The 26,629-nt window shown below is 39.7% G+C and overlaps 1 protein-coding gene across 6 annotated transcripts; it reads left to right on the forward strand.

Annotated features, from left to right (window-relative positions):
• The first annotated feature begins 1,640 nt into the window (after positions 1-1,640).
• C1D (C1D nuclear receptor corepressor) lies at positions 1,641-21,059 on the forward strand. 6 transcript variants are annotated; one of them, XM_062571410.1, is made up of 5 exons: positions 1,641-1,719; positions 10,690-10,836; positions 12,126-12,192; positions 12,663-12,718; positions 15,508-21,059. In XM_062571410.1, the coding sequence occupies exons 2-5, from the start codon at positions 10,690-10,692 to the stop codon at positions 15,682-15,684; spliced, it is 447 nt and encodes a 148-aa protein (XP_062427394.1). In that variant the 5' UTR covers positions 1,641-1,719; the 3' UTR covers positions 15,685-21,059. The 6 variants fall into 6 exon arrangements, with proteins under 6 accessions (XP_062427394.1, XP_062427391.1, XP_062427396.1 ...); XM_062571407.1 differs by lacking the exon at positions 1,641-1,719 and adding an exon at positions 1,791-1,899; XM_062571412.1 differs by lacking the exons at positions 1,641-1,719; positions 15,508-21,059 and adding exons at positions 1,791-1,899; positions 13,826-14,119.
• Positions 21,060-26,629: the final 5,570 nt, after the last annotated feature.

Raw genomic sequence — 26,629 nt, forward strand, 5'->3', positions numbered from 1 at the left:
CATACACTTGGGACTCTGGAAATGCAAACTATTATTTTATTGAGGAGTTTAGATTTTGCAGTTTCTCTGTTACATTGCTTTTCAGTCACATTTCTGAATTTATAACCAAATCCCCTCTCTAAATTCCCTTGCTATCTACAGCACATAATTCTGTAGTTGTACTAGTAAAAAATGTATAAGGTAAAATAATTAGGACTGTGTTGTTTAAAAACAATAAATGGTTACAAAAAGTTTGTGAAAAGTTTGTGTTATATTATAACAATAAAATATTAGCAGAGAAGAAGGATATAATTCCCCACCCCAGTGGCTCTACTATCCTTACGTACATCTTGCATACAACCAAAAGGCTCTTAAAGAAACTCTGCATTCATCATTACTGTTACAAAAAATGTATTTTTTTTAGCCATTTTTGTTTGAAACTGAAAACCCAAACATCTAAATCCCCTGGAGGAAAAGGAGATGACAAAATGTAAACAAGTAATTACTTCATCTGAAGATCTTTACATATGTTTCCAAGTGGGGGTAAGGAGAAAGACTCTCATTTGTAGTTCATACTGATTTAGTCAGAATAGACATGTTATAGCACTTAGATGTTAACCAGCCTTCTAAAGCTTATTTATGCAATGTTTTACATTGTACTGAAGGATCACATAAATGTTGTGAACGCTTGATAAGGCCGAGGTCCATGGCAAACTTCCTAGTCCCCTGTAAATACATCCCTCCAGACATTCTCCACAGCCTTGACCTCTCCCTTCTTCAAACTCAGCCTGTTTCTCTCTCCCTCCTGAAACGCTGATGCTGAGGGAGCCAGCTCAGCACACGCCCTTCAGGCACCCAGCCATGAGTTAATCGGCCACCTACACTTCTGCACAGCCTATAGTTGACAGCAGGCTATCCTCAACTACCCTGAACGACCCCAATGATCCTATCTTAATCTCTCTCGGAAGGGGCAGGTTGCAGTTACAACGAGCTTTAAATGCAACTGCGAAGAGAAGGTAGGGCCAAAGAGGTCCTTGGCTAGTAGCTCCAAGACTTCTGATGCAGACACTGACTTCTGTTTGACTTTTATTATTTACCAGAATGTAGATCTATAAAACGTGGATTAAATCTTTAAGAGCCACAGATGGGTTTTCTTCCAGTCACACTGGTGAAACAATAACCCACTGTATTTTGAGCCCTCCTTTACTTGCTGAAATCCTGAGGAGAACACTGTGAGAACTGGAACCGATAACGACATTAGAAGCCCACCGTCACTCGGCAGTGAGGTGAGGAGGGGCAACCGCGCTGCCAGCCGGACGCAAGCCCCGAGGAACCCTCAGGGAAAGCATCCTCCGTTTGTGCCTGCCTTTCTCTAGGAGGGAACTGCAAGTGCCTGGGAACACCACGCCTCGCCAGCGCCCTCCTCCCTCTAAACCAGCTGCCTGCTCAAGAGTGTGTTCTGCCCTAAAAGGACAAGCCGAACTCTTTCTCCTATAGATGCTAGAGGCCGCCACAGCCGGGCTACACACCGCGACCACACGCAGCGCTGGGCAACGGCCGCCGGCAACGCCCCGCCCTCACGCCCAACGGCTCCAGCGCCAACGTCACGCCGCGCGCCGCAAGACGGGCCTCGCCGAGGCTCCGCCCCTTCCCGCTCTCCCCTCCTCCCCTCCCTTCCCGCCGCACCGCGCATGTGCCCCGTCCACGCGCAGCGCCCAGGGCCGGGCCGCCCGCCCGGAGGTGAGAATGGCGCCTGCTTGGTCGGGACTCCGCGTGCGGGGCCGTCTCGGGGCCCCCCTCACTGCCCCCCCCCCCGGAGCCCCGCGCATGGGCTCGTCCGCGGTGTTCTCGCTCTGGCCCCCCCCCCCCGCGGTGCGGCTCACGGCCCGGCGGCGGTTGGCGAGACCGCGGCCCGGAGGGGTAACGGCGGGGCAGAGGCAGCCGTTGAGTCGGCGATTCTCCTGCTTGTTGCGTTTCGGGTAGTGGCCGGCCGGAGGCCGGGGAGGAGCGGGGCTGAGAGCGGCCCCGGCGGTGCCGGCCTGGGGAAGGGGCGCGCCGGTCTCCCCTCGCTCGAGGGGAGCTGCGGAGGAGATGGTACTATGTCGCGTAGCCCGGGGTTGGTTTTCTTCTTCAGCTACCGGGAGAAGTACGTTAGGGGGAACAAGAGCGTCTTGATAAGCTGTTTACACGGGTGCTGCCGTGTAGAATATGTGTTGCGAACAGATGAAGGGGTGGTGTTAGGGGAAAAAACCTGCTTTTGGAGGTTTTGTGATGGACGCCTTTGAGAAATCAGAGGTTAGGTATTAAAATACGCTTCCCCTCTGGCGAAGGAGTATTAAAGGGGCAATAGTGGTAGCGAGCCATGGGGAGGTCCTTGCTTTGCCATTGTATCTACCTCACTGGTACGTGTGCGATCAAGGAGCCTGTGCGTGGCCCGGGAACTAAACTGTGCTTTCGGCGGGTTGTGGACCAGCATCGCGGTCGGAATCGTTCTTTTTGTCGTTGTCTTGAATGTGTGACGACTTCCGTGACGTCTCAGAATTAAGGGTCCAGTTGTGTGTGGTTACAGACCTAGAGAGCACTGGCCCAGTTCAGAGCCCAACTGACTTAGTTACTCAGGTGAATAAAGGCTTTTCAGCTGGAGTCATACCTTGAGGATGGTTGTTCTTTACGCAGTAGAAGGTTAAATTCCAATTAAAAATCAGTAAATCATGTTGTGACTATAGGAGCCTTGAGAACTTATAAGTAGTTGTTGCAAGAAGAGCCTGTCTCCTAAAGAAAGGATACACTTTGTATAGACAGGCCATAGCTAGAATAGTTCAGTAACACTCTTCCTTTGAAAGAAAGGCAGATGATACTTTAAATTACTAAGCAAGAATAACTTAGTAATAACTTAGATCTTGTTATGATTCTCTCACTTTGTCACAGCATTCTGACTGCAAACTTAGTTATGTTGCCATAAAGCGATGTTATCCTTGCTAAAGAAATGAAAGCATTTAATGCAGCTATGCTCCAGAATATGAGAAACTTGAATGTAAAAGTGCTTGGTGGATGTTTTTTGGCTTCCTTTCAGAAATGCGGATGTTTTGAATAATTTGCAGAAGTCATACAAACTATTTTCATAAGCACATTTCTCTTTGAAGTGGTTGCAAGATTCTTAGAACCAGTTCCTCACATGCGCACAGCTGACTTGCTTTACATAGGAAATACCAGCATTTACCAAAGGGTTGGTTGATTTGTTTTTAATGGCAGCAGTACAAAAATCATGGGATGTATATGGAATGATGAACAAAACATAGAAAAATGTCAATTCTTTCAAATAAATAAGCAGTGCACTGGAGTAGTACTGGTTGCTATGCCTCTGGAACTGAAGAAGACAGCATAGAAAGAAGGGTGCCTGAGGAGTAACAAGGAGAGAGAAGCTTGATATGTTAAATTTAGAGATGATGCAAATGAGACCTGATAATATCATGAAAGCTTTGATGTTGCAGACTTACTGCTTTTGTTTTTATTTAGTTGCTGGACCGCTGTTTTGGGGGTACACACTGCATTTATTAACCTGTTTGCATAGGCAGTGTTCCCCACGCATGGTGTTCTGTAGGAACTCCATTTTTCTGTGCTGGGAAATCTGTCTGCCCAGACGTCTGAATTCCCTGCTTCCTGAATTCTCCCTGTTCTTTGTTCTCTCTTCTGTGCCAAGCCAGAATGCATTTCTGTTCTCCTCCCTACCCTCTTCCCTTGCTCCATTTTCCCCTGTGAAAATTCCATGTCACCAGTCAATTTTTTTCTATTCTCTCACTTCTGTGTTTTTTTTCTACATCCTTTTTCTTCATTTATGGTTGTTTGTCGTCTTTTTGTTATCAGTTGTTAAATTCCATCTAGAAGATAGGTAAAGGGAAAAGATTTTCCCCGCTATATTTTCCACTGCATCAAGACTGTTTGCTGATGCCTAGAACGCAATGCTTTGCCATCCCACAGTAATTACATTACGTCCAACCAGTAAATATGTAAATATACATCTAATAGTTGAACAAAGAATCAAAAGGTCAAATAGTAGCAAAAAAAAAATGCAGTTGCTGTTTGAAACAATAGAGAAAGGCACCGCATGAAGCGTAAATGTAGGAAATTATATTCCCAATAAAAGGAAGTACTTCTTCACATGCTGGGGAGCTAGTGGCCAAAGGAAACAAATGAGGCTAGCATTTTAAAAGGATTAAAATCCTGTAGCTATATTTCTGGGTATTTATGACACTGATACCAATGGATAGTGGCAGCAAAGTTTGAAAGAGGTAGTAAACTCTGTGATTCAGAGTATACTTCAGTTGTAGACTGGAGGCAGATTATTTTCTGTTCATTATGAATTTGGTTGGATAGAAGTATTTAGTACTGGTTCTTGTCACGAATGGAAAAAATACTGGGAACACAGAGGTACTGTGCCATGCCCAGCCTGACAGTGTAAGCCCTTCTGTGCAATTTCAGACTTAGAAATTTAACATCATTTTAAAGCCTCAGTCTTCAACTGAGCTATGGTAATGTACTCAGAATGTGAGAGCTTTTGCAAAATGCCTCTCAGCAGGAAGTGTTTTGCACATACCCAAAGACAGCTAGTTTGATCATTGTACTTGCTGACAGATCTACTGACAGATTTGAGCCAGTGTTGTTGAATTTGGTCAGGAGAGGAAATGACTATGTCAGTGAAGATGCAGAATCCAGGACAGCTGATGATACCGCATGGAGAGTAAAAAATGTTTTGGGAATCATACACATGAGGTTGAAAGTTTAAATCAAAGCTGCTTTATGTGGATATGGATGGGGCTGCAGTGAGTATGGGTTATTTAAGCCAAGATGGGATATCTCATTCCTCATGTGATGTCACCCATGGGCTGAAGTATAACTAAGCTTCAAAAATATTATCCTTCCCTTTAAAATTTGATCTTCAGAGAGGAGGACAGGAAGAGAAAGAGAAAAGAAAAGAAAACCTTGCAAGTCCTGAAAGACTGAAGAGACTTTGTCAGTGGCATCAGCAATAGCCTGATCACAGAATCATAGAATGGTAAGGTTGGAAGGGACCTCTGGAGATCATCTCGTCCAACCATCAAGCGAGTGGCCCATATGGGGATCGAACCCGCAACCTTGGCATTATTAGCACCACGCTCTAACTGACTCATGGCTATGAGCAGTTTTGTAGGGTTCTTCAGTGTGCTTTGGGATGCCAACTGGAGCCTAACTTTGCAGCTAGTGCTAAAAACGATTGCTTGGCTGTTGCCAATTTGTAATATAGTGTGAAGAGTGTATTGCATAACTGTCATAGCTTGATTTGGGATATTTTTAAGGGGATCAAGATAAGCCTGTTGGTGCATACTTGGTATTTCATGGTAGGCTTAATTGCTTTTGCAATAGAAATCTTTCTAGTAAATGTGGTTGTGAGTTGGCATTGCACGAGCGCTCTGAATAATTTTGCTGGATGTGCTTTCCAACTGCCCCAAGCTGGCCTGAAGGGCATTGACAGCAAAACAGGTCTGTGGACACAGTAATTGTTAGTAGCTAGCTTCTTAAATTTTACAGCAATAATGCTGAGGAATCTCTGTCACAGATCAGCACCTACTGTACTTGGCAATTTGCAAACAGGGAATAAAATTGATTTCTTTGCCTAAAAGAAGTCTGTAATCTAAGGACTTAGATTTCTGGTAGCATTAGCTGTTGTAATTTAAGATAATGTTCCTTGTTGCTCTGCTATCCTATTACAGTGAACTACAGTGTAAGAGCAGAAGGGACATGTTCTGCTTCTCTTGCATGTCAGGTGTGTTCACTACAGGTTGTCAATCAGAATTCATAAAGGGGGAGGGCTAGGGCAGTGCCATTTGTTGGGAGCTGGCAGAGATGGTTTGTAATACGGATGTTGCTAGTGCATTTCACAGAAACAGAATGGTTGAGGTTGGAAGGGTCCTCTGGAGATCATCTGGTCCAACCCCCCTGCTCAGCAGGGTCACCTAGAGCATGCTAGACAGGGTTGCATCTAGGCGGGCTTTGAATATCTCCAGAGGAGGAGACTGCACAACCTCTCTGGGCTGCCTGTGCCAGTGCTCTGTCACTCTCCTCATATTCAGGTGGAACTTCCTGTGTTTGATTTCAATTTGAGAGAATGTTATTCTCTGATCAAAAAGTCATAGGTTTGTTGGGTGTTTTCTTTGCATATCTATAAATATCCAGGAAAAGAAGGAAAATTAATCTGTTTTTTTTCTAAATAAGTAATATGAAAAATATAAGATCTGAGTTCAATATGAACGCGTGAAGGCTGTCTAGCACGTCAATAGATAAGAATTAACGTGAACTCACAATTGCACCGCAATATTAAGTGGAAATAAAGATGTTAAACTACTTTTGTCTTCTGTTTGGGTGCTACATGGAAATATTTCACATATCACATTTTTCAGCTCTGTCGTTTTAGTCTCTGCTGTTGCCACTTTTGATATGTGCAGTTAGCAGCCATTACTTACTACTGCATGTGTTTCCAGGAAAATCTCATACAGAAGTATCCCGTGCCTAACAGAGTTCAGGTTTGGCGAAGAGGTGGTGGGAGGGTCAGAGAGGGCAGAGATGGGAAGAAAAGGTTTGTTTTTAAGCCAGCTGGTGAAGGCTGGCAATTGCTTCCTACATGTTGTGTTAAAACACAGGATATAGTCAGACATTACTCACAGAGCCACCTGCAAGCTGTGCACTTCCCCTCTTGCCCTTTCTTGCCTTTGAACGCCAGGGACGGGCTTGCTTTTGTTGCAGTGAGTGTGCAGAGTTCTCTTCTTTCTCCTGAAAGATAAATGCGAAGATGGACAAAGGTCTAATTTTGCTTGTTGTATTGTGCACAATCATCTGTTTTTATTTAGACTTCCTCAACCCACAGTTTAGGTGGATCATATATTATATCAGTAGCCACATTAGCAGTATGGCAAACTGCTTTTGACTGTCACCCAGTCAGTCTCTTCTATGTAGTCTGCAGAAGACGACATCTTTTTTTCTTTCTCATTCTTTATCTTCATGTTTGTGTTCTTTGTGTGGCTCATAATGTCCCGTCTTTCTCTCCCTTCCCCTTTTGAAGGCTGAGCGTACTCTTTGCTCTGTTTCTTGCTACATTGGCTGGAGAGAAAACAGTATGTTCCTTGTTTTGTAAGCAGAAATTTTCATAAATGTGGTGATGTTTCTGAATAAATGAGAATTACCACCTGTGTAAACTTATTTTATGATATTTTTCTCGATAGACTTAAATGCAATTAATCAGTTTTCTTGTGAAAATAGTTTTATGACTTACAGTCCTCTTCTTCCTCAAATACTCCCCTTCACACCCTCTCCTTAGGCTACTTTCTCCAAAACTGCATGGCATTTTTTAAGCTTAGAGTTCAAAAAGGAAAATTGTGTCTGGTAGGTTGATCTTATGAAGTCATACCACATTTTTATCACTATTTGTTCACTTCAGTGTCCTAAATCAGAATAGCCCCTTTTCTCTTCTATTTTTTTTTGTTTATGGGTTGTGAACTTTCTTTTGCATTCCCAAAATTAAAGATGGTGTGAAATGTTATCATCGTGCATGCAATCACAAATTATCCCTTCAGTCTTGTTTATCCAGTACTTAGTAATACTGTCTTACCCTTATTTCCCCCAGCCTTCCCCATTATTAACATGCTTACCCAGCAAGGTATTTTCATATCCTCACTTATTTCAATACTTGTAATCTTAATTTTTTTAAGTGGTATCTCTGTGACAAAATATGTCTGAGAGCCAGCAAATCCAACAAAGAAAACATGTATACTAAAAATCCCATTTCAGGAACTGAGCGTGTGTCTGCTTGTTCAAAATACATAGAAAACTACTGGTAGAACTCTGGTAGAACTTTGAGGTAAACTTGTTTGTGGTTTAATAACATAAGAATTGAGGGCAATATTGCCATATATGTGTGTGTGTGTGTATATATATATATATATATATATATATATATGTGTGTGTGTATATAAATAAAAAATAGATGTATATAGAGAGAGACAGAGGGTCACTGATGTGGCTGTAGTTGCTCCCATCTGCAGTGTTGTCATTCTGCAGATGTGAATGTGCAGCCTGCATGCTGATTTTGGCAGAGTTCTGCGGAAGGTCTGGCATGCATATTTTCTAATGTAATGTAAGTTTATTCTCATTGATTTAATGTTACCAAAACTGTTTTAAGCTATCCACTGCCTTATTGTTGGCATGTGCTGGTGCTGTCATGTATCCCATTCAGAGATTAGTAATGCCGGAACATCAGCCCAGTGGGAAGAGAGCGGTGTCTCCGCAGCAGGAGTAGGAGCTTGGTGGTTCCTGTTGAAATGAATAGAAAAGCACAAAAGCTCAAGAAATTCTCCGCGCTGCCTGGGCCGAGGGAGCAGGCTCCTCCGTGAGGAGGGCTGCGCACGGTTTAACCTGCGACTTTGCTCCCTTGAGGGCTGCTGCATTTTTCCCCTTCCTTGCTATTTGACAGGGACAAATAGAATATTTTGTGATAGGAAGGCAAACTTAGTTCTTGTTCATGAGACAGAAATAGTAGAAAAATTTACTTTGGACTGTGTTTATTATCTTTCTTTCCATCTTTCTTCCTTTTCTTTATCTCATCCTTTAGAATGTATACATGCTCCAGGGACTGCTGCATCGTTGCAACTGCAGTTAAATAGCCAAAGTCAGTTGTGAGCAGTAACACGTTCCTGCTGTAGGAGTTTGGTGGTGGTTTCTTCTGCTGCTGCCAGTTTTGGCTGCCCTGATAGAGGGTGGGAGGGAAGTTGGAACACATCACTCTCGTCACTAATGTCCATCAAATTAAGACCACAGCAGATTAAGTATTGTAGGTGATGGTAAATGTTGGGGATGAGTATTGATCTGGATTACCCTCTCTCTCCTGTGTGAGTAAGTATAGTGAACTGTTGACAGACACCTTCCAAACAGGTTTAGCTGTATTAATCGCTGTTAAAATCTAGTTTCTTCAGTTGCTTTGAGTATTTTTTTTTCTTCTTTATTATATGACTAAAAGTTTACAACAGAGTTGCTGGACTATTACTAAAAATCAGCCTAGTGAGGCTTATAACGCAGGTGGCAAGGATAGAACTAAACACAAGCAATGTTGTCATTAATGACATAATTGTATTGATATTTCTGTCGGCAGCATTTTGCAAGTTCAGCTCAGCTTTCTTGTTTAGGTATGCTGCAGCTGACTGAAATGGCATACACACGTGTGAATTTATATGCTGGGGCGAGGAGGGGACATTTAACCCACCACGATTAGCATCACAGTTCTGCACTCAGTCTGAAAAACAGCTCTGACCAGTATGAAGGGTCAAGCAGCTGAGAAGGATTATAATTCCAAACCAGGCAAACACCAGCAGTGAAACTGTGTGTGTTAAATAGGTGATCCTATTTTCAGAATCCCTCTGGTGCACTAACAACCAGTTAGTTGCAGGCAAGCTTGAGTAGAGGACCTCCAGCCTCTTTTTCTTCCCCATCTTCCTCCTGTTTGACCTCTAGAAGACATGATAAATAGAAACCTGTCTCACACAACCATGTTCTTGCCAGGAAAAGGATCAAATCTTCATCTAAAACTCCAGTTATGTGACAGCTATTTGCTGTTTCCTTGCTGTTTATGCGTGCCATGGTGTTCATAGGTCAGATTTTCAAAGTGCAGTTTCTCCAACCTGTGCCCCTGCCCTTTCAGCTCAGCAACTGGGGGTGAGATTATCACAGTGACCCCAAGTAAAGGGACTACATGGTGAACCAGGTGCTCCTGCTGTTCTTGATGCAGCCCACCAAATGGGCAGGAAAAGGGCATTTTTCTTCCCTTCTTTCCTTGCAAAAAATGGTTGCTCCATCAGTCGAAACCGTAGAAAATAAACGGCTTTACGTAACATTAATTCCTCTCAAATCATAAATAGCATATTATCTTGGCGTTAAAGATCTCAGTTGTAAGCTAGCAGCCAGATGTGGCATGGCTACTTCCAGGCAATGGTACTGTTAGTGCTGGAATCAGAAAGAGAGCGTTCTAGGTTTTTTTTTCCATCTTTGTGGATCTCACAGTTACTGTGCACAGGTATGTCTACAGGGTTTTCACAGTATTCTGAAATCCCAGGATAAACTCAGCTTTGTTATGGGTAAAGTGATATCACAGATTGTAACAACCCATAGAGAATTCAGCAAACTGGATATGGGGTTTACAGGAAATTTCTTGGACCAGCTAAATTTCAGTTTGGAAGTTAAAACTGACTCTGACGTAACTGGTGCTGCATAACCATTTTAAAGCTGAAGTCATGTCTGCTCCTAAGACAAAACAAGCCATATCCCTCTCTCTAATGTTCTGCCTGCTACTTGATGTAGCTTCTTATATTGCAATTTATAGAGCACTTCTTTTAAACCCGTGAATAATTTCTTTCTATCACAGACCATAAAAGCTGTTTTGAGAGTGCTACAAAGTTGGGTACTATTGTCATGCCATTTCCTTAGTGCCATTTTGCACAGGAGTCAGGATGTATCGCTGAAATTGTAGCACCTTTAACAATGTGACTATTGATATTACCTTCCACAATGCCTTAGAAGTAGGAATTTTTTATTGTGTGTAATGAATAAATGCTAATACTTTGTATTTTAAAATAGTCTTTTGACTACCTAGAGAGTTAATGAAAATGATTTTGTTTTGTTCCTTCTTTTCAGATGGAAGTGTCAGAAGATGATATCAATATGGAAGATTACCCCACTGAAATTCATGATTATCTTGCAGCATTTGAAAAATCTCTTGTTTCTCTAGATGAGATGCTGGAGACAATGATGTCCGTTTCCAGGAGTGAGCTTCTGCAAAAGGTAAGTAATCTTTCTTTTTGAAAACATTTTTTGTTACAAATACAGGAGCCTCTTAGGCTAACACTGAACAGACAAATAACAAATATGATGCTTCTTATCAAGTTATATCCAGAGGGTCTTAAAAACTAAACAAAGTTATTTCAAGCTGAAAAACAATGATCCTAACAGTGAATCATTTAGGTAAAGGGCATTCTAGCTTACTAGCCTTCCTGGAAGTGCATGCTGAATGCTTTTCCAGAAGGGATAGCTTGTTCACGGTTTTGTCGAAGATGCCTTTTCACAATGAACTTCATGGAATTCAGTTTACCCAGGAAGGATATAAAGGTGAGTTGGCAGCAGTGAGAATCAATCTTCTGATTCTATGAGTCTAGACTTGCAGAATTTGGTGCTTGAACAACTGAGCTGTCTTCTGTAGCTATGTTATAAGCGTAAGTCTGTAAAACATTTCATGCTGCGGGCCCCCCCCCCCAACATAAAGACAGAGCAAGGTACTGCCTAAAGACCTGATGCAAACCTCTATCTTCTAACATTTAAAAGCAGACATGTAATTCCTTTCTTTGTGGCAAAAAAAAAGCTAAGATACAGAGAAACTTCTTTATCCTCTGAGGATTTCTAGCACAAATTTTCTAGAAAACAGTCTTGACAACTCCAATCTTTTGACAATATCCATGTTAGAACTAGAGCTGTACAACAATGTTATCAGTTTCTGGAAATCCTATAGGACTAAAACAATAAAGTGACTTTGACAGTAAAGGGAAAAAAAAATCTCATTGCCTTTCTTCTTCCTTTGCTGTACAGCCCCAAGTATTTCAGCATGCATTGAACACATGATCTAATATGTACAATGTTTGTGTCCAATGTTAGTGATTATAGCATACTGTACTTACATTTAAACTTTTAGGTATTTTTATCTTTAGGAATTGTTTTTCTTCTCATGATAGCAAAACATATTTCGAATCAAGTTTTTGTAGAAAAAATGGGGACTTCTTCCTGTCTAAGAGCTACATGCTAAGAGATTTTGTGCTTTTGGCCATTTCGGACTATGACATTTAACATTAAGCTAGCAAAATGATACAAATACTTGGACAGGAGGAAATGGTTCTGTGATGCAGGCATAGGCAGATCTCAGCAAAATTGTGTTGCAAAAATATGCTTGTTCAGTTTGTGCAAATGTGTTTGTAACAAATACACAGATTCAGTAGTACACATTTTATAATTGTATGTCTTGCTTAAATGTAGCAGTAAATGATGAGTTTTTGGGTTTTTTTTGTTTTTTTTTTCCATTTTAGTTAGAGCCTCTTGAGCAAGCAAAGCTGGATTTGGTTTCAGCCTATGCATTAAATTCAATGTTTTGGGGTGAGTATATGTTGGGAAGAAAAATGTGGTATTTATCAGGCTCATTTGAACAATAGTTTCTAGACAACTGCAAACATAAAATAATCATATTCTATAGCCAGATAATTAAAAACTTGTAGTCCTGAGAATTCATATTATTGTTCCCCTTAAGTCAGGATAACTGATGTTGAAATTCCAAATCTGAAACTGATTATTGTGTAGACTTTTACTTTTTTTGTACATGCATCAGGATGTTTTTTTTTTTTTTTTTCCCTTGGGAGCCTTCTCATAGGAACAGAAAATCCAGCCATGTTAGACTTTTAACTGCAATACTTGATCAGAAATAGTTTCAGTAGTTTCAGGTAGTGTGTAGTACAAGTAACTCTTATTAATGGTGTTATGCGGAAACTACAGTCTGCCTGTGTGACTGATTAGTTGGTCCCTTAGTCATCAGAGCTTTCAGTTCAATGAAATATTTTTTTCTCTCGTAGTATACTTGGCTACTCAAGGAATAAATCCAAAGGAGCATCCAGTGAAACAAGAGCTGGTAAGATTCTTGCACTGTTTGCATTGCAGTATTGTACTTAGCCAGGGCAGTTAACTCTTGTATAAGTAAGCATGTATTTACATTTAAAAATGGATGTGTTGCCCTAATAGCATGCATATATTACATGGTATTATATAACTGCCTATTCATGTAGCCTGCTGGGTTCTCTAAATTAAGAAAGTCATATTTTTAGTTCCAAACAGTACTGTTTAAAGCAAAGTTGTAGAGCCTGCTGAAATTGGCAAAGAACAAGAAGATAAATGGTGTCATCTTATCTGTCCTTTTCTCCACCTTTGTTTAAGAATTGGATTCTGAACAGAGCAGCTTTTCACTTGTGTCTGTTGAATGGAAAAATGTTACTTGTCTGATAGTAATTTATAACTTCCAGTATGGTGTTTTTTCTGATAAATACTTGGAATCATGTTAATCTCTGAGGCTGCCTTTTCTTACTTTTGTATGACTCTGAAAGTATAGTGAGGTTGATTTACTAGCAAAGATGGGAAAGAGCTCCCCTCCCCCTTCCAAGTCTTCCATTAATTCATTTTCTCAGCAGTAAAGAATTCAGTTCAGCAACAAAGCTAAAAGCTTTTTTGGCACCAGTTGTATGTGTATTGTCCAGTAATTTTGCATTAGTGACATCTTTACAACCTATAATAAATCTTCTAGGTTTGTCTTTGTATTCCATTTAGAGGCATGACTACAGTAGAGAAGGCATGCTATCTTGAAAATTCTGCTGACTTTTAAAAAAAGAAAAGAAAAGATCATTTAGCCTGAAAAAAATAATAGAAATCAAAACTTAATAGCAGCCCACTTTAATTCCTTTATAAATGAAAATATTAAATCTGGGCAGTTGTAAAATACTTAGCTTAAACATAATCCTTACGTAACTAGGGGTATGAAAGATAGGGCTGAAAAATGTGTAAAGCTAGTCTGAGTAACAAAAATAGAAGTATTTTTAATTTTGTGGGTTTTTCAGTAGTCTAGTCTGTATTGTATTAAAAAATTAATCAGTTTCATGAGGTTTCAGTTTCTTGTTCATCCTGTACTATAGAGAATCTGAATACTGTGTTAGCTATACCAAAAAATATTGTATCTCATTTGCTTTAGATATTTTACAGCATTTTACTTCACAATTACCAGTGGTTTTAACTCTGAAGAACGAATGAGTGATCACAGGCCAGATCTTATCCAGTTGTCTTTTCCTTTTGTATGTATCAAAGTGAATGAATGTACACTACTTCCTTTCAGGAGCAATGTGATATTCTTATTATTCATGTGGAAGGGGCTTAAAAAAGATTTCTTTGTCACATTTTTTTTTTGTTATTAGAACTGCTGTCCTTATGCACGTATAGAGACTATATGGGGTTTCAAACTGTATTAATAAAACTCTCATTCAAGCCATTGGAGTTCATTTCTTTTGTCATGTAGTTGATGTTTCTGTCAGTTCTTATCCATTGTTGATACATGTAGGTTTACCATCTGTTCTCATTAGCCATCTAAGTCAAACCAAAGAAATACTATAGCATACCATGATTTCAGACACTGTAAAGCTCTCTTAGTTAAAGTTATCTTTTTGATACAGAAAAAGTAGCCAATATTTTGGAAAACCAGTTGTTTATAAGGATGACTATAGAGAACGTAAATCAGTTCTGTAGTTTAGAACTTAAGTTCCCGATTCAAAAAAGGTGTCAATGGCATTGAGAAATGTGTGGGGTGCATATTATGAACATGCACTTAGTTATATCAGTATCCATATGTTTTGTTAATCCATAGTTACAATCCAGATGTCAGATGAAGAACTATGTGTTACTGCTGTTCATCATTTGTATTACAGTAACACTTACAGGCCATGTTGTGCCAAATCCGCAGGCATGAAATCTACCAAACCAACTTCTATGTATTTTTTCAAAATTACTGTATATATCCTTTATAGTCATTGTAGAGAAACAGATATTTAACAGTGGGTGAGTCCCATCTTAGAGGACCTGAGTTACCCTTTCAAAGTAATTTTCTTTACTGATTGCACAAGTGACTGAGGACGAGTAAGTATGGAAGTGAGGATGTTAAGCTGGAAGGGTATATTTCAGCAAGGGTGAATCCAAGCTTAGACACCAAATTGCTGTGGTGAAGAGAAGGAAAAGTATTTCTTCATTTTATGGGACAGCAATAGAAATGGGCTTTTTGTTATTTGTGGTCATGAAAGGAGCCTCTAGTATAGCTGGAAATTCCTCAGGCTGCCTTAGCTAGTTTGAGGGGGCTTACCAATGAACGAGTTCAGGATCTTAACCACAGGACTTCTGTGTAGTTGCATGTTTTATGTTTGTAGCATCTTTAATTTTTTTGGTTTTGCGTGGATATGCTGTAGACTGATGTTCTTCTATAAATATAGTGAATATCCACTGAAATAAAGATGGTAAAATGAAATCAGTTATTTAGGCCAAGCTCCAAACTGAATTTACTATTTTGCTTTTTTAATTTTGCCAAATGAGAACAATTCTCTTGATTCATTGTAAATTAGATGAAGTCTTATATCTACATATTCTTATGATAGTAGGTGTCATATGGGTATTAGTACAGTAATGACTTGTGATAGAAAATCTAAAAGGGAAGCCTCAAGTTTGCAAACAGTTCAATATAAATTTAACTGAAATTTTTAAATTCAGATACTGTTTTTCTATGTATTATAGAAATGTGCAGCAGTGTGGGGAACTTCTCATTGATTTTTGTTTTAGCAGAAGTCTTGGGAGAAATATATGAAATATATTGCACTTTTCTCTTTTTTTTCTTAGGAGAGAATAAGAACATACATGAACAAGGTCAAAGAAATAGCAGACAAGAAAAAAGCATCCAAACTTGATAAGGGAGCAGCTTCTAGATTTGTAAGAAATGCACTCTGGGAACCAAACCCTGAAAATGAACCTGCCTCCAAAACTCCTGCTAAAGCGAAAAAGAGAAAGATGGACTAATTTTTTTTAATTTCCCCTTACATAAATCACAGATGACTAGATTTTTTTGTTTTGCATATTGTATGCATCTTGTAGAGATGCTATATAGCAGCATCTTGTTTGGGTTATACTGAAAATGTTTTATGGGACTGTATTTTGTCCAGAACACTGGTCACTTTTTATGTATATCTGAAAATGTTATTTGATGGTAGAAAATTAGCATTTCATTCTCCAAATGATAATGAATATCTTGCTGAAAATAATATAGTAGGTATGTTTTGCTTTTAATGCCTAGGAATTGTATTTTTTTTAGTGCTGAACGATTGACACAATTTTTACATGTATTTAATATCTGAAGTATTAAAACAGTATCAAACTGTGCTATCCTGTTTATTGTTTATATGAGCCATGTTTACTTTTTCATTACGTTGTTGTATGAAATGTATTTGTAGAGTTTGTTAAGACTTATTCACTGTGTTAAACTGTCTTCTTTTTAGCTTCTGCACTTGAATGCATGCCATATATACCCTTACTTCTGTTGCCTTTGAGAGAACAGAGTTTCAAGGGCCACAAGAAAATAGCCAGAATTCCACTTTAAGCCCTTGTTTTCTGGTCAGTGGAAAGAACAGACATTTCTGAAAAGCAGGAAAGGGGTTGGACTTTTGGCTGGCTGTACTTGTCCCTTACTGCTGGTATTGACGAGATGGAGGTATGTGCTCTGAAGTGAGGTGAATGTGGTCATCCATTGCCTTCCCTGGTGGGGGTTTCAGAAATAGCATTCGCTGGTGCAGTAAGAAGCTTTGTCATTTAGGAGAGGAGGTGTCTTAGTTTCTCTGAGAGAGTATATTTTTTCTTAATTTTTAGTACACTGCAAATCAAAGTATCAAGCCGAAAGCTGTCTAACACTTAGCAGTACCCTAACTAACTATGAAGAAAAGAAGAAACAATTCAGTTTGGGTAGCAATCTGTAAACCAGCTTGGGAAATGTAATGAGTGTGAAAGATTTAGACCATACTACATAGTTAATTTATAGTTTAATCTAGTACATCTGCGCTACCACAAGTTGAATGATCTGCAATGGACTGGTACTGATGAGGTGCTAAAGTGAAGATTTATCATTGACAACTCAAGAATACATATTTAAATGTTAAAAAAAAAATTGTGTGTCACTGGAAAAGCTTCCAGAGATAGGTATGAATTTAAAAAAAAAGTATGTAATAAAGTCATTGAACAAATAATAATTCCTTCAGTCCAACTAACAAAAATCTTGTCTGTGTAGAGGTTCATCTAAGTGCGTAACTTTGGTGCTTCAAAATCACAGGACTGCTATTGCTGAATATGCATGTCAAAGGCCGATAAACGTTTGCTAGATGAAAGCTAAAATAAGAATGCCTCTTTCCCACGTGTTAGTGTCATAGTTATGCCTAATAAAAGTACTGCTAGGATCCTATCTTCTTCTTGGTCTTAAGGTTAGATGTGAAATACCTAATGGCTATTCTTGACCAAGGACAGTAGTACTCTTGGAAAGCGATTCTTTTTGGTGTGCTCAGTTGGTCTGGGCAGAGTTTAGTTGGAAGACTGTGTTCTGTCGTATATCCTTTGTATGTGATGCTGCAAATGATGGCTGTGGACTATTATAAACAGACTTAGAGACTTTGCGTGGACGTAGAGGTCTGCCTGTGCAAAGCTTGGTGTTCAAAATATCAGTCTCAAAACCATCAAGTTTAACTTCCTTGTGAGTTGGCAGATAGTCATAAAAGCAACAGGTCTACACGGACCTGGGCTTGATGCACACGTTTTGGATCACTTAACAGTTGTCCCTAGTTAATCCCTGCATGTTTATTAAAAAAAAAAAAATAGCCTCTAACTGGGAAGACAGCAGTCTAAAAGCAGTCTGAAGTGGCACAAAAACCATTCGTATGTAGATGTTTTGGAAGGTAACATCTTGAACTTCGAGAGGTATCTTGAAGAAAAAAGCAGCTTTGCATCTGTACATGCAGTGCCGTTAATTTAAAATGGAGTTGCAGGATGTTTCCATTATATTATTTTCCTCTTACACTTAAGTTATAACCTTTATTTTAAAAGAATAATTTCTAAAAAGGACCATAATTCACTGTCCAGTGAAGTACACAGATTGCATTGGTAAATGTTTGCACAGTAAGCTGAGGCTATTAAGAGTAGGAAGGTAGCAGTAAGTCTTTGATATAATTAACTATATACAGGTGGCTGGCATTTGTGGTAGGGCAGTTGATACATACATAACAAATACAACTTTGTAAGCTTTTAAAGCGTTTATCTTTAGTATGGCTGTTTTGGTGGCTTAGGCTGGTTTGTGGCTTTTCTTTTTTTAATGTAAAGAAAATTACCCAGACACATTCCCCACAATCTGAGGAGCAACACTATGTGCACCTTGTTCTCTTAAAGAGTCCTATTAGAGGCTTGAAATACAGGATCATCACTGCTAGGTATTTTTTATATACCAGAGTGTTTTTGGAACATCTGGACTTCAAGATAGGCATTTAACTTTACTGAGGACTCCAGGATGAAGTGACTTGACCAAACATTGTTAGTGAAAGCTCCTCCCTGGAAAAGCTATGTTCATACTGGAATGAAAAGTACCTTACAACTTTCCTGCTTCAAAAGCAGAGGCTTTTTTTGAGAAAAATGTTTCTTGTAGTGGCTGTGTGCATAAATGGGCATACCATACTTGGCATGCCATACTATGGTATAAGCCATACAACTCTACAGGCAAAATGTGGGGGAGGAGGAAGGCGAAAAGAAGGGAAAATATCTGGGTGATTTCTAGTCCTATCGCTGTATATGCTGAAGTCAAGTGCAGAAATACCAATTCTGCGCTCATATATGCTAACATAATGCAGAACATTGCCATTGTAGTAGTAAATTATTAGTATCTGTAAATAATTAATGAAAAAATTAAATTAATGAACTTAAGATATTTAAAGAGAACATTATAGTATGTTCAGCTCCTCCCTGCTTTGTCTTGGTTTTGCTAGCAATGTATTAAGGGGTAATTAATATTAATTAGAAACATTACCTAAGAGAAATGCTAGCAAAATTGATGTTTCTGAGAATATTTTTAGCTAATGCAATGAAAAAGGTGTATAATACTCTGATTTATGGTAGAAATATGTATGCTGTGGAACTTTTAGAGGCTGATTAATGATGTCAAAATTAGAAGGCGCTGTGTTCAAGTTTTTAAGTTTAAAAGTGAAAATAGTATTGGTATTTATTTTGTCAAAGTTAAGGCTGTTAATGTTAGCTGTTCTTGTGACTTTTTGCTTTCTAGCCTTTGTGCTAAGAAGGTGATAATATGGTTTAGGGCATAAGAGGTTAGCAGCCATAACTGGAATTTAATGTAAGTTGCCTGAGGAATTTCCCAAGCTTACAAAAAAAAAAAAAAAAAAAAAAAAAAAACTTTAAAGGAGAAATGAAAATACAACTCTAGTTTTTAAGCCACACTGGTATCATTAAATAACTACATTAAAATAGCAAACAGTTCTTGGGGGCGCCACAGAAGCTCTGTGCTTGATATAGTTTGGAGTTTATTATATGGTAGAGGTTTGACTCAATCTGCTTTAAAGTCAGTGGGAGAATTTCCACTGATACTAATCGACTTTGTTCTTTGAATTAGTTTGGCAGAGCAGATAGCTTCACTGAACTGCTACAGTTGGACGTGAAAAGTAATTACTCAGTTATCAAATCAGTGGCTCAGGACTTTGCAGTAAATGTCTGGCCTACTATTCAAAGTATTTTTTTCAATCAGCCAATCATCATCATCTTAGATGCATCCTTAACTATCCAATGAAAGATTTCCCCCCCCCTTGTATTTCTCAAAGAATATTACGGGGAGAAAAACCCAGTGTCATTAACTATCCCAACAGTGTAAAAAGATTTTAACAGCATAAAATGTAAGTCTCTGGTATCAGAAGTTAGGGTCTGCTCTCAGTTGTGTAAAGTTGCTGCAAATTTCCTCCTAGAAGAAAAACCTCTCTCCAAGGCAGAGTTTACTGTGGTTGCAAGCAAAGGAGGAATCATACTAGAACTTAGAATTCCCACTTTTACTAGCCATGACTACTTGGAAAGTCAACACATTACTGGTGGTCCTTTCCACTGCTTCAGTATTCTGCTAATGGAGAACTGATGCTTCTTCATACAAAAGTGACTATTTTATTAAGTCATTCTTAAAATCAAAACTACCATGAAGCCTTGTCAAAAAGTGTAACAGTTTCATTAGAAATCCCCTCAAATCAAAGTTATATAAGTTGCCTAGGTATATACTCCGTACTAAATGACAGATGTCTGGTTCTGCAACCCCAGAAGAGACCTTGGTTACCTGGACTGAAGTTTTGGTCAGCTGTTGGCTCCAGAAAGGCTTTCAGACGTTGTGAACAAGCAAACTCCAGCCTGCAACTGGAAACCAAAGTGGAGGTATATTGGTGGTATATCACTGATTAATAATGTTTAACTGCTTTGGAGTGTTAAAGTCTAAGGAAACAATAGTAAACCGTTTTTGATGCAAATCAAGCTGAAGAAAAAATTAACTTTAGATCAGCTAAAAATATTTGTCATCTGCAAGTCCAAGTATAATTGGAGAAATGATCTTCAGGCTTTGTGGAGATATTCTGCTTCTTCACCAGAGTAAATCTGTCAAATTTCAAGCCAAACTAACTTTCTAAACCAGAGGGCCAAAGTAACTGAAACTGGTTGCATCTCAAATATGGAAAGATTATTCCTTTGTCATAAATTGAGATGTAAAAATGCCAAAACAGGGCATTTGTTAAAAGGACTACATACATGTGCCTTAGTTACAAGTTGACTTGCATGTGATTAAAAAAGAATGGATTGGCTTTAGCAGTTTAGGGAATCATCTGTGACACTTATGAGGAGAAAAATAACGCATTTAATTTCTGCAGTGTGACACTGTAGGTTTTCCTTTTGCTAATTTGCTTTGAATGCTTTTACTTGCAGAAAGAGTTCCAGATATGCTTGAATGCTTGTGTTTTGTAGATCACTCTTAGTTTCCTTGGCCAAAAGTAGTATGTCTTTTTTTTCAATTTCTGCTTTCCAGTGTGAGGCACTTGTAATATTTTACTGATGGAAGTAATGATTCGCCTTTTGCTGATTTCTGACTTTCCCTATAGGAGAAGATTAGAGATCTGTGGAATACTTACTGCTGGTGATCTAAGAAGCAGACCTTGTACTGCTTAGTTTTCATCAGCTGTACCAAAGGGAAAAGAGCAAAAGCTTGTTTTTACTACTAAGCTGAGTGAATATGGCATGGAAATCTTGTAATGGCAAGGTATCAATTTTGTAAAGTGATATATTTCAGAGGGGATACTAAATTTGACTGTGAATAAAAAGCTTTATAAATGGAACATTTAAGAGGCTATCTTTTACTTCTCAGTGTAGTGTTGCCTTGACGTGCATCATTTCAATTTGGCAGCCCCAGCAAATGGATGGAAGCAATTCAGTATGATAATTCAGTATTGCCAAGAGGCTTCCTCTCAATCTAGTGCGGACACATTCCATGGTGGAATTTAAAGCCTATATTAAGTGATAGAATATTGGGTCTAATTCAGCACTTTGTTGTTCCAGCTTTATGCTAAGACAGCCGTTATTTCAAAGGTACTTAAACTGGATATCCAAGAGTAGATCGGCAACATGATTTTCAAGCTAAGGGTCACTCAAATTCATGGTGATACATCTTGAAAAGCAATGATTCAGAATAGGCAGGAAAGAAATGAAACTCAGCTGTACTTGCAAATGGACTGTAAAATATGTAGGAGTTCTAGGGACAGATTCTTAGCTGTTGTTTACCAGCACAATCTTTTAAAGTATATGGGCAGTTGCTGAGTTACACCACTGAAGCTGGCCAAAAAACGTAGTAGTCTTTGTTCTCCTACTTGATATGAATGCTCATTTTCATGAAAATGTTTCAGATTGTATTTTCTTCTTGTAGTTTTCTAGTATGTTTATTTTTCTTTGTCCTTTGAGTATTTTTGGCCTTGTGGGAACAAATTAGTCAGAGTTTAAAGCTGCAGAGTCGCTGTCCCCATTATTAAAAGGCGAGAGAAATAAATGCCTAGTAATAAACATTGTCAAGTAGGATAGCATAAACAGTTTTTTTTTTAATTATTGCCCTAGGCTGAAAAAAATACTCTCCAATTCCTGTGCAAGACAAAACATGTTTATTTCATGCAATGTTTTTCCACAGAGAGAGTGTTTTCTCAAGGCAATTACTTGCATGAGATGCTGTCCATGTATGCACACGTGACACATCCACACAAACATTATACATCTCCTGCAAGGCAATAAGCTCCTCCCTCAATGTATGACTGAATTGAAAGTGCAAGGTAATTAAATGCTACTGTTGGAGACTGCAAATAACATCATAGTTTTAATTCCCTATTCCTTTATGTCAATTTAACTGCTGATTTTATCAGAGCCACAGTAACAAAAATCCAGCACTAAAGAACAGAGAATATGGCCTTTCGTAGGTATGAACACATGTATACATTATGTAACGAAAACAGCGCTAAAATCTGGTTGATTCTAAAAAGTCAGTGATCTCCAGTGAAGTTTACTTGACTTTTACTTAAAGGCCGCTTTCTTGCTACCTAGACAGCATTTGTTAAGCTTTGTTTACCCTTTATTATATACAGGGCTTACTACCAATACTTGCACGAAGTGTCTCAACTTTTTTTTTTTTTTTTTTTTTTTTTTTTTTTTTTTTTAATATTCTGTTTCCAGATATTTATAACTTTGCCAACTTTTAACTATTTGCATTGGATTTTTTCACGTTTGGTCTCTGCCATGGCTGTACTTTTTCTTTTTTTCCTGGAAGGTTGAGCAGTTACAGTTATTTTGATGAACATGGTTCATAAAGTATAGGCTGCTTTGCCAGTGTTAGCTAAGACTTCCGACCATGCTTTTCTAAAGGTTGTAACCCTCTTTCATTGAGGTGAAAACTTGAAATGCATAGTCTGGAGGATAAAAAGAAAAGTTATTCCAGTGCAAATCTATCAAGATTGGGGCTCTACAGAAAATACAGAAAAATGTGTAATAGACATTGGTCTTTAGTTTGCTGTATGTTCTAGCTTCCTCATACATGCTCATCAGCACTATTGAGCCCCCAGTACAGTTTTGAAACCACAAAGAGCTTAAGAAGGAATATGGGCTCTGCAATTAAAGTCAATTTATTATGGATGATGATACGGTGCTGTAACATACTGTATTTGCAGAATTGCAGATCTAATAGAACTTTATGGATAACTTTGTTTGTATTTCAGATTCTAAAATGTAAGTTGATGGAGCCCAAGGATGCTCTCAGATATAACTGATTAATTTATGCTGCAATCACTCTAGAGTTCCTTATTTCAACTTCATATCAATTTAACTAAATAGAATTCATTCAAGTGTGTCACCTTCCTAAGAGGTAAGTTTAGTGAAAGAGTACCTCTTTTCAATATTTGGTTTCAATCTGCAGAATGTATTAGAAATCTGAAACTTAATAGTTTGTCACAGCTCAAACCATAATGAAAAGAAGAGTTACTATTGTTAGTCTGGTTATTTTTTCAAAGCTATGAAGCTGCTCCAAGTTTGAGCTAGTGAAATGGAGACTGCAGGCTGGTGCATTTAAAGTATTCTTTCTATAGATGCTCTTGGGCCATATAGAATGAAGTACTCTATTTTCTGGAAGTCAGTCATATCATTAAAGACTTAAGAACTCGACCTCATCCCTTATAAAGGATTACCCAAAAGAACTGTGGTAGATAAATGAGTCATTTCTGGGCAGTCTTCTCTTTTTTTCTTGAAGCCAAGGCAAACTACCCAGATTGAGATTTGGACCTTTTAAAATGCTTAACAAGAACAAAATAAGCTTGAAAGAATTCTCCCTTTTTCTCTCCTGCCACCCAGGTAAGGTTATACTATCAGAAAAATTAAAAGCCAGATTTTCCCCTGGGATTTACTTGCACAGATTTTTGTGAGAACAGGCCAGATTCTGACCTTAGTTACAGTGATTTCTGAATTTCAGGACAGAAAAGAGTCTCCTGACCCTATGGCACTTCCATTCCCAGCACAAGTAACCAGGACATAATTGAGCCAGGCCTTCAGTTAATGTACAGTGTTAAACTTATTTGCGTCCAAAGAGGATCAGAGGTTCAAAGTCATTTAACACAAGGCATGTATTAGGTGGACTGCTGGCCACAGGAACCTCAGGGGCCATTGCCTCAGCTGGCAAAGATTAGTGACAATTTATTCTATTCAAGCATCTGAGCCAAAGTGCCATCAACCTCAGAAAAAAAAGAGATATGATTCTCAGCTGGTATAAACTGGAGTGACTTTGCTGGAACTGTGTTAACACATCTGTGGCCCCCATGTTGTTAAGATAATGGAGCAGTTCTTTGTGACAGAACTGACGAATACATCTTTAGATTTTGGAAGGCATCTGAAAAATAAACAGGACAACTATGAGGTTAAAAGTTTGTCATTTTGTCCTTTTTAGTTCATCTGATGCTGCTTTATTTTAGTAGATTGGCTTATTTGTATAAATTAGAGAGGCAAGCATTTTTCAGTTTGGTCACAGCACAACAGAGAAGACATGTAAATCCTGCTGTTTAATTACCTCTTTGTCCATTTCATCTCTTTTTTGGTCTTCATCTGCTTTTTCAAAGTCCACCTTCAATATAATTCATGAGGATCACTCTTCTAAACTTATACTGAGCAAAAGAAACACTGCAAGGAATTCCTCAAGCATCCAAAAAGTTTGGGCTCTTTGGGCACATCTGTGTGACATTATCTAAATGACAGAAATTACAGCAGAAACAAGACCTATTAAAACAGAGAGGGTAGAACATCTTCTAGCAAGTTCAATTAGTTTAAAATAAAAGCGAAGGTGAACAGGGTGTATATATCCCTTGAAACCAGTATGCACTGATTCCTTTGCTGCATCTGTAGGGCAGTGTTTCTCTTGGCTTTGTTTACCAAGTCCTCTGTACCCCTCTGGAGCAGGCAGCGCTCCCATTTACCCCCAAGTGTCTGTACGTAAAGTGACTAAACAGATGTTTTGTCCTTACTCCATACATCCCACTGAGAAGAGGTTGACTCATCGCCGTTGTAATACTACAGCCAGCTTTTATCTTTCATGGAATACAACGCCTGATGTTACCTGCCTTGGCATGGGCTGCCTTATTTAAACACATAGGTGCGTTGTGTATGGTTTAGGCAAACGTGACAGCGAAATTAAATGGCTCACCGTAAAACTCATCATTTTTTTCTTATTTTTTTCTTTGAGTGTAACAACTCAAAGGGGATGAGGTGCCTCAGCCCCAGCACCTTCGTGTCTCACCTGCCGGGGTCGACAGCCCTAAAGCCTCCGGCCCTCAGCCACAAGCTGCGGGGGGGGGGGGGGGGAGGGGGGGGGGCGGGCTCGAACCTCTGCCCCGTCCCCTCCCTGCAGAGCCCCGCGGAGGAGGCCGCCTCCCCTCCGCGCTGAAGGCAACGGCGACTCTCCCCGCTCGCTCGTCTTCCCTCCTTGGCCGAGGCGCTCGCCCCCGGGCCCCCGCGCAAGGCGGCCGGAGCCGGCCGGCCGGCGCGCGCCATTTTCTCTCTCCCTGAGGGCCCCGCTCGAGGGCGATGCGCCGACTGGCCGTTGCCACGGGGGGGGGAGGGGGCTAAAATGGCGGCGGGGCCAAGGGCTTCGTGTCCTACGTAGGTGGGAAAGTAGTAACGCTAAATAAATAAACGTTACTGACGTTCAGCGCTTACAGAGGTGCTTCTGCCCCACGCCTGCACTTGGAGGGGCCATGTGATGATGATAGGTGTTTGTTATTTCCTTCCCCCCTCTTTTTTTAAAGGTGGCCTCACCATAAAAATCTATTTTTTTTTCTTCTTTTTTTTTTTTACGCCAGCTCACGGTCTCCGCACGCAGCTGCGCCGCAGGCACTAGGGCAAAAGGAGGCAAGCTGAAGTAGGTGAGACCTTTGACTTTTTTTTTTTTTTTTTTTTTTTTGGCTCCCGCCTCGCTGAACACCCTGCTCGTCGCACGCACAGTCCTAGCCCGGGTGTTGCTTTTCCACTTGGTGGCAGCAAAGGAGCGTCGGACAGCAGCAGCTGCAGGCAGCGCCGCGATGGGCCTTCACAGAGCCTCAGAAACCCGCTCCTGAGGTTCAGAGACCACCCCCCCCCAAAAAAAGGGGGGGGGAGACAAGAAAACCACGAGCCCCCAGCATCTTCATTAAAAAATACAAAAGTTTTACCCACCTGAGGCAGGTGGGACTGCTTCTCCACCGTCAGGTATTCACAGTTACAGATGCAGCTTTGTTACCTTACGTCTTTTTAACAAGGCCGTATAGCAGGCTGCATTGTGTCTTTTAACTTCGGTAGATTTTAACAGCTTTTTATGAGCAAGCGGTTACATTTCCATATGCTCTGCTTAGTTTCTCTCCAGTTTCTTGGAGAGGCTTTAAAAACGGTGTGTGTAGATGTGTGTGTGTGTATAGCGTAATCTAATCTTTCCACAATTGGAAAGTAATACATTGATTTCTAAATTCAGCTGAGTTTATGGACCTGTTTCTCTTCTCGCTTGCACCTGTTTTATACTCATGGAAGGCTGTTAACTCTGATGGATTTGTTTCTGCTTTACACTGGTGTAAGTGAGAAGCAGATCAGGCCCTTTACGTTTCTGCTTTGGATTCTGATAGAAGGCAAACACTGACTGAAAAAAAAAAAAGGCAGCATATCTCAGCTGCAGACTGTAGAACAGGTCCCCAGCTGGTAAAAAAAAGCCTCGTTCCTTGAACTCCAAAGGAGGATTTGCTCTTCTTTGAGATTGAACTGATGCAGATTAACCAGAAGGGCTAAGCAGGTGTTGACTCGTATTCCCTACTTACTCCTTGTCGGTCCGAAGCGGCATGGTGTGTCACGCCGTGTGTGTTGTGAGAGA

This window comes from Rhea pennata, chromosome 3, assembly GCF_028389875.1.
Source record: "Rhea pennata isolate bPtePen1 chromosome 3, bPtePen1.pri, whole genome shotgun sequence".
NCBI classification, from domain to species: domain Eukaryota; kingdom Metazoa; phylum Chordata; class Aves; order Rheiformes; family Rheidae; genus Rhea; species Rhea pennata.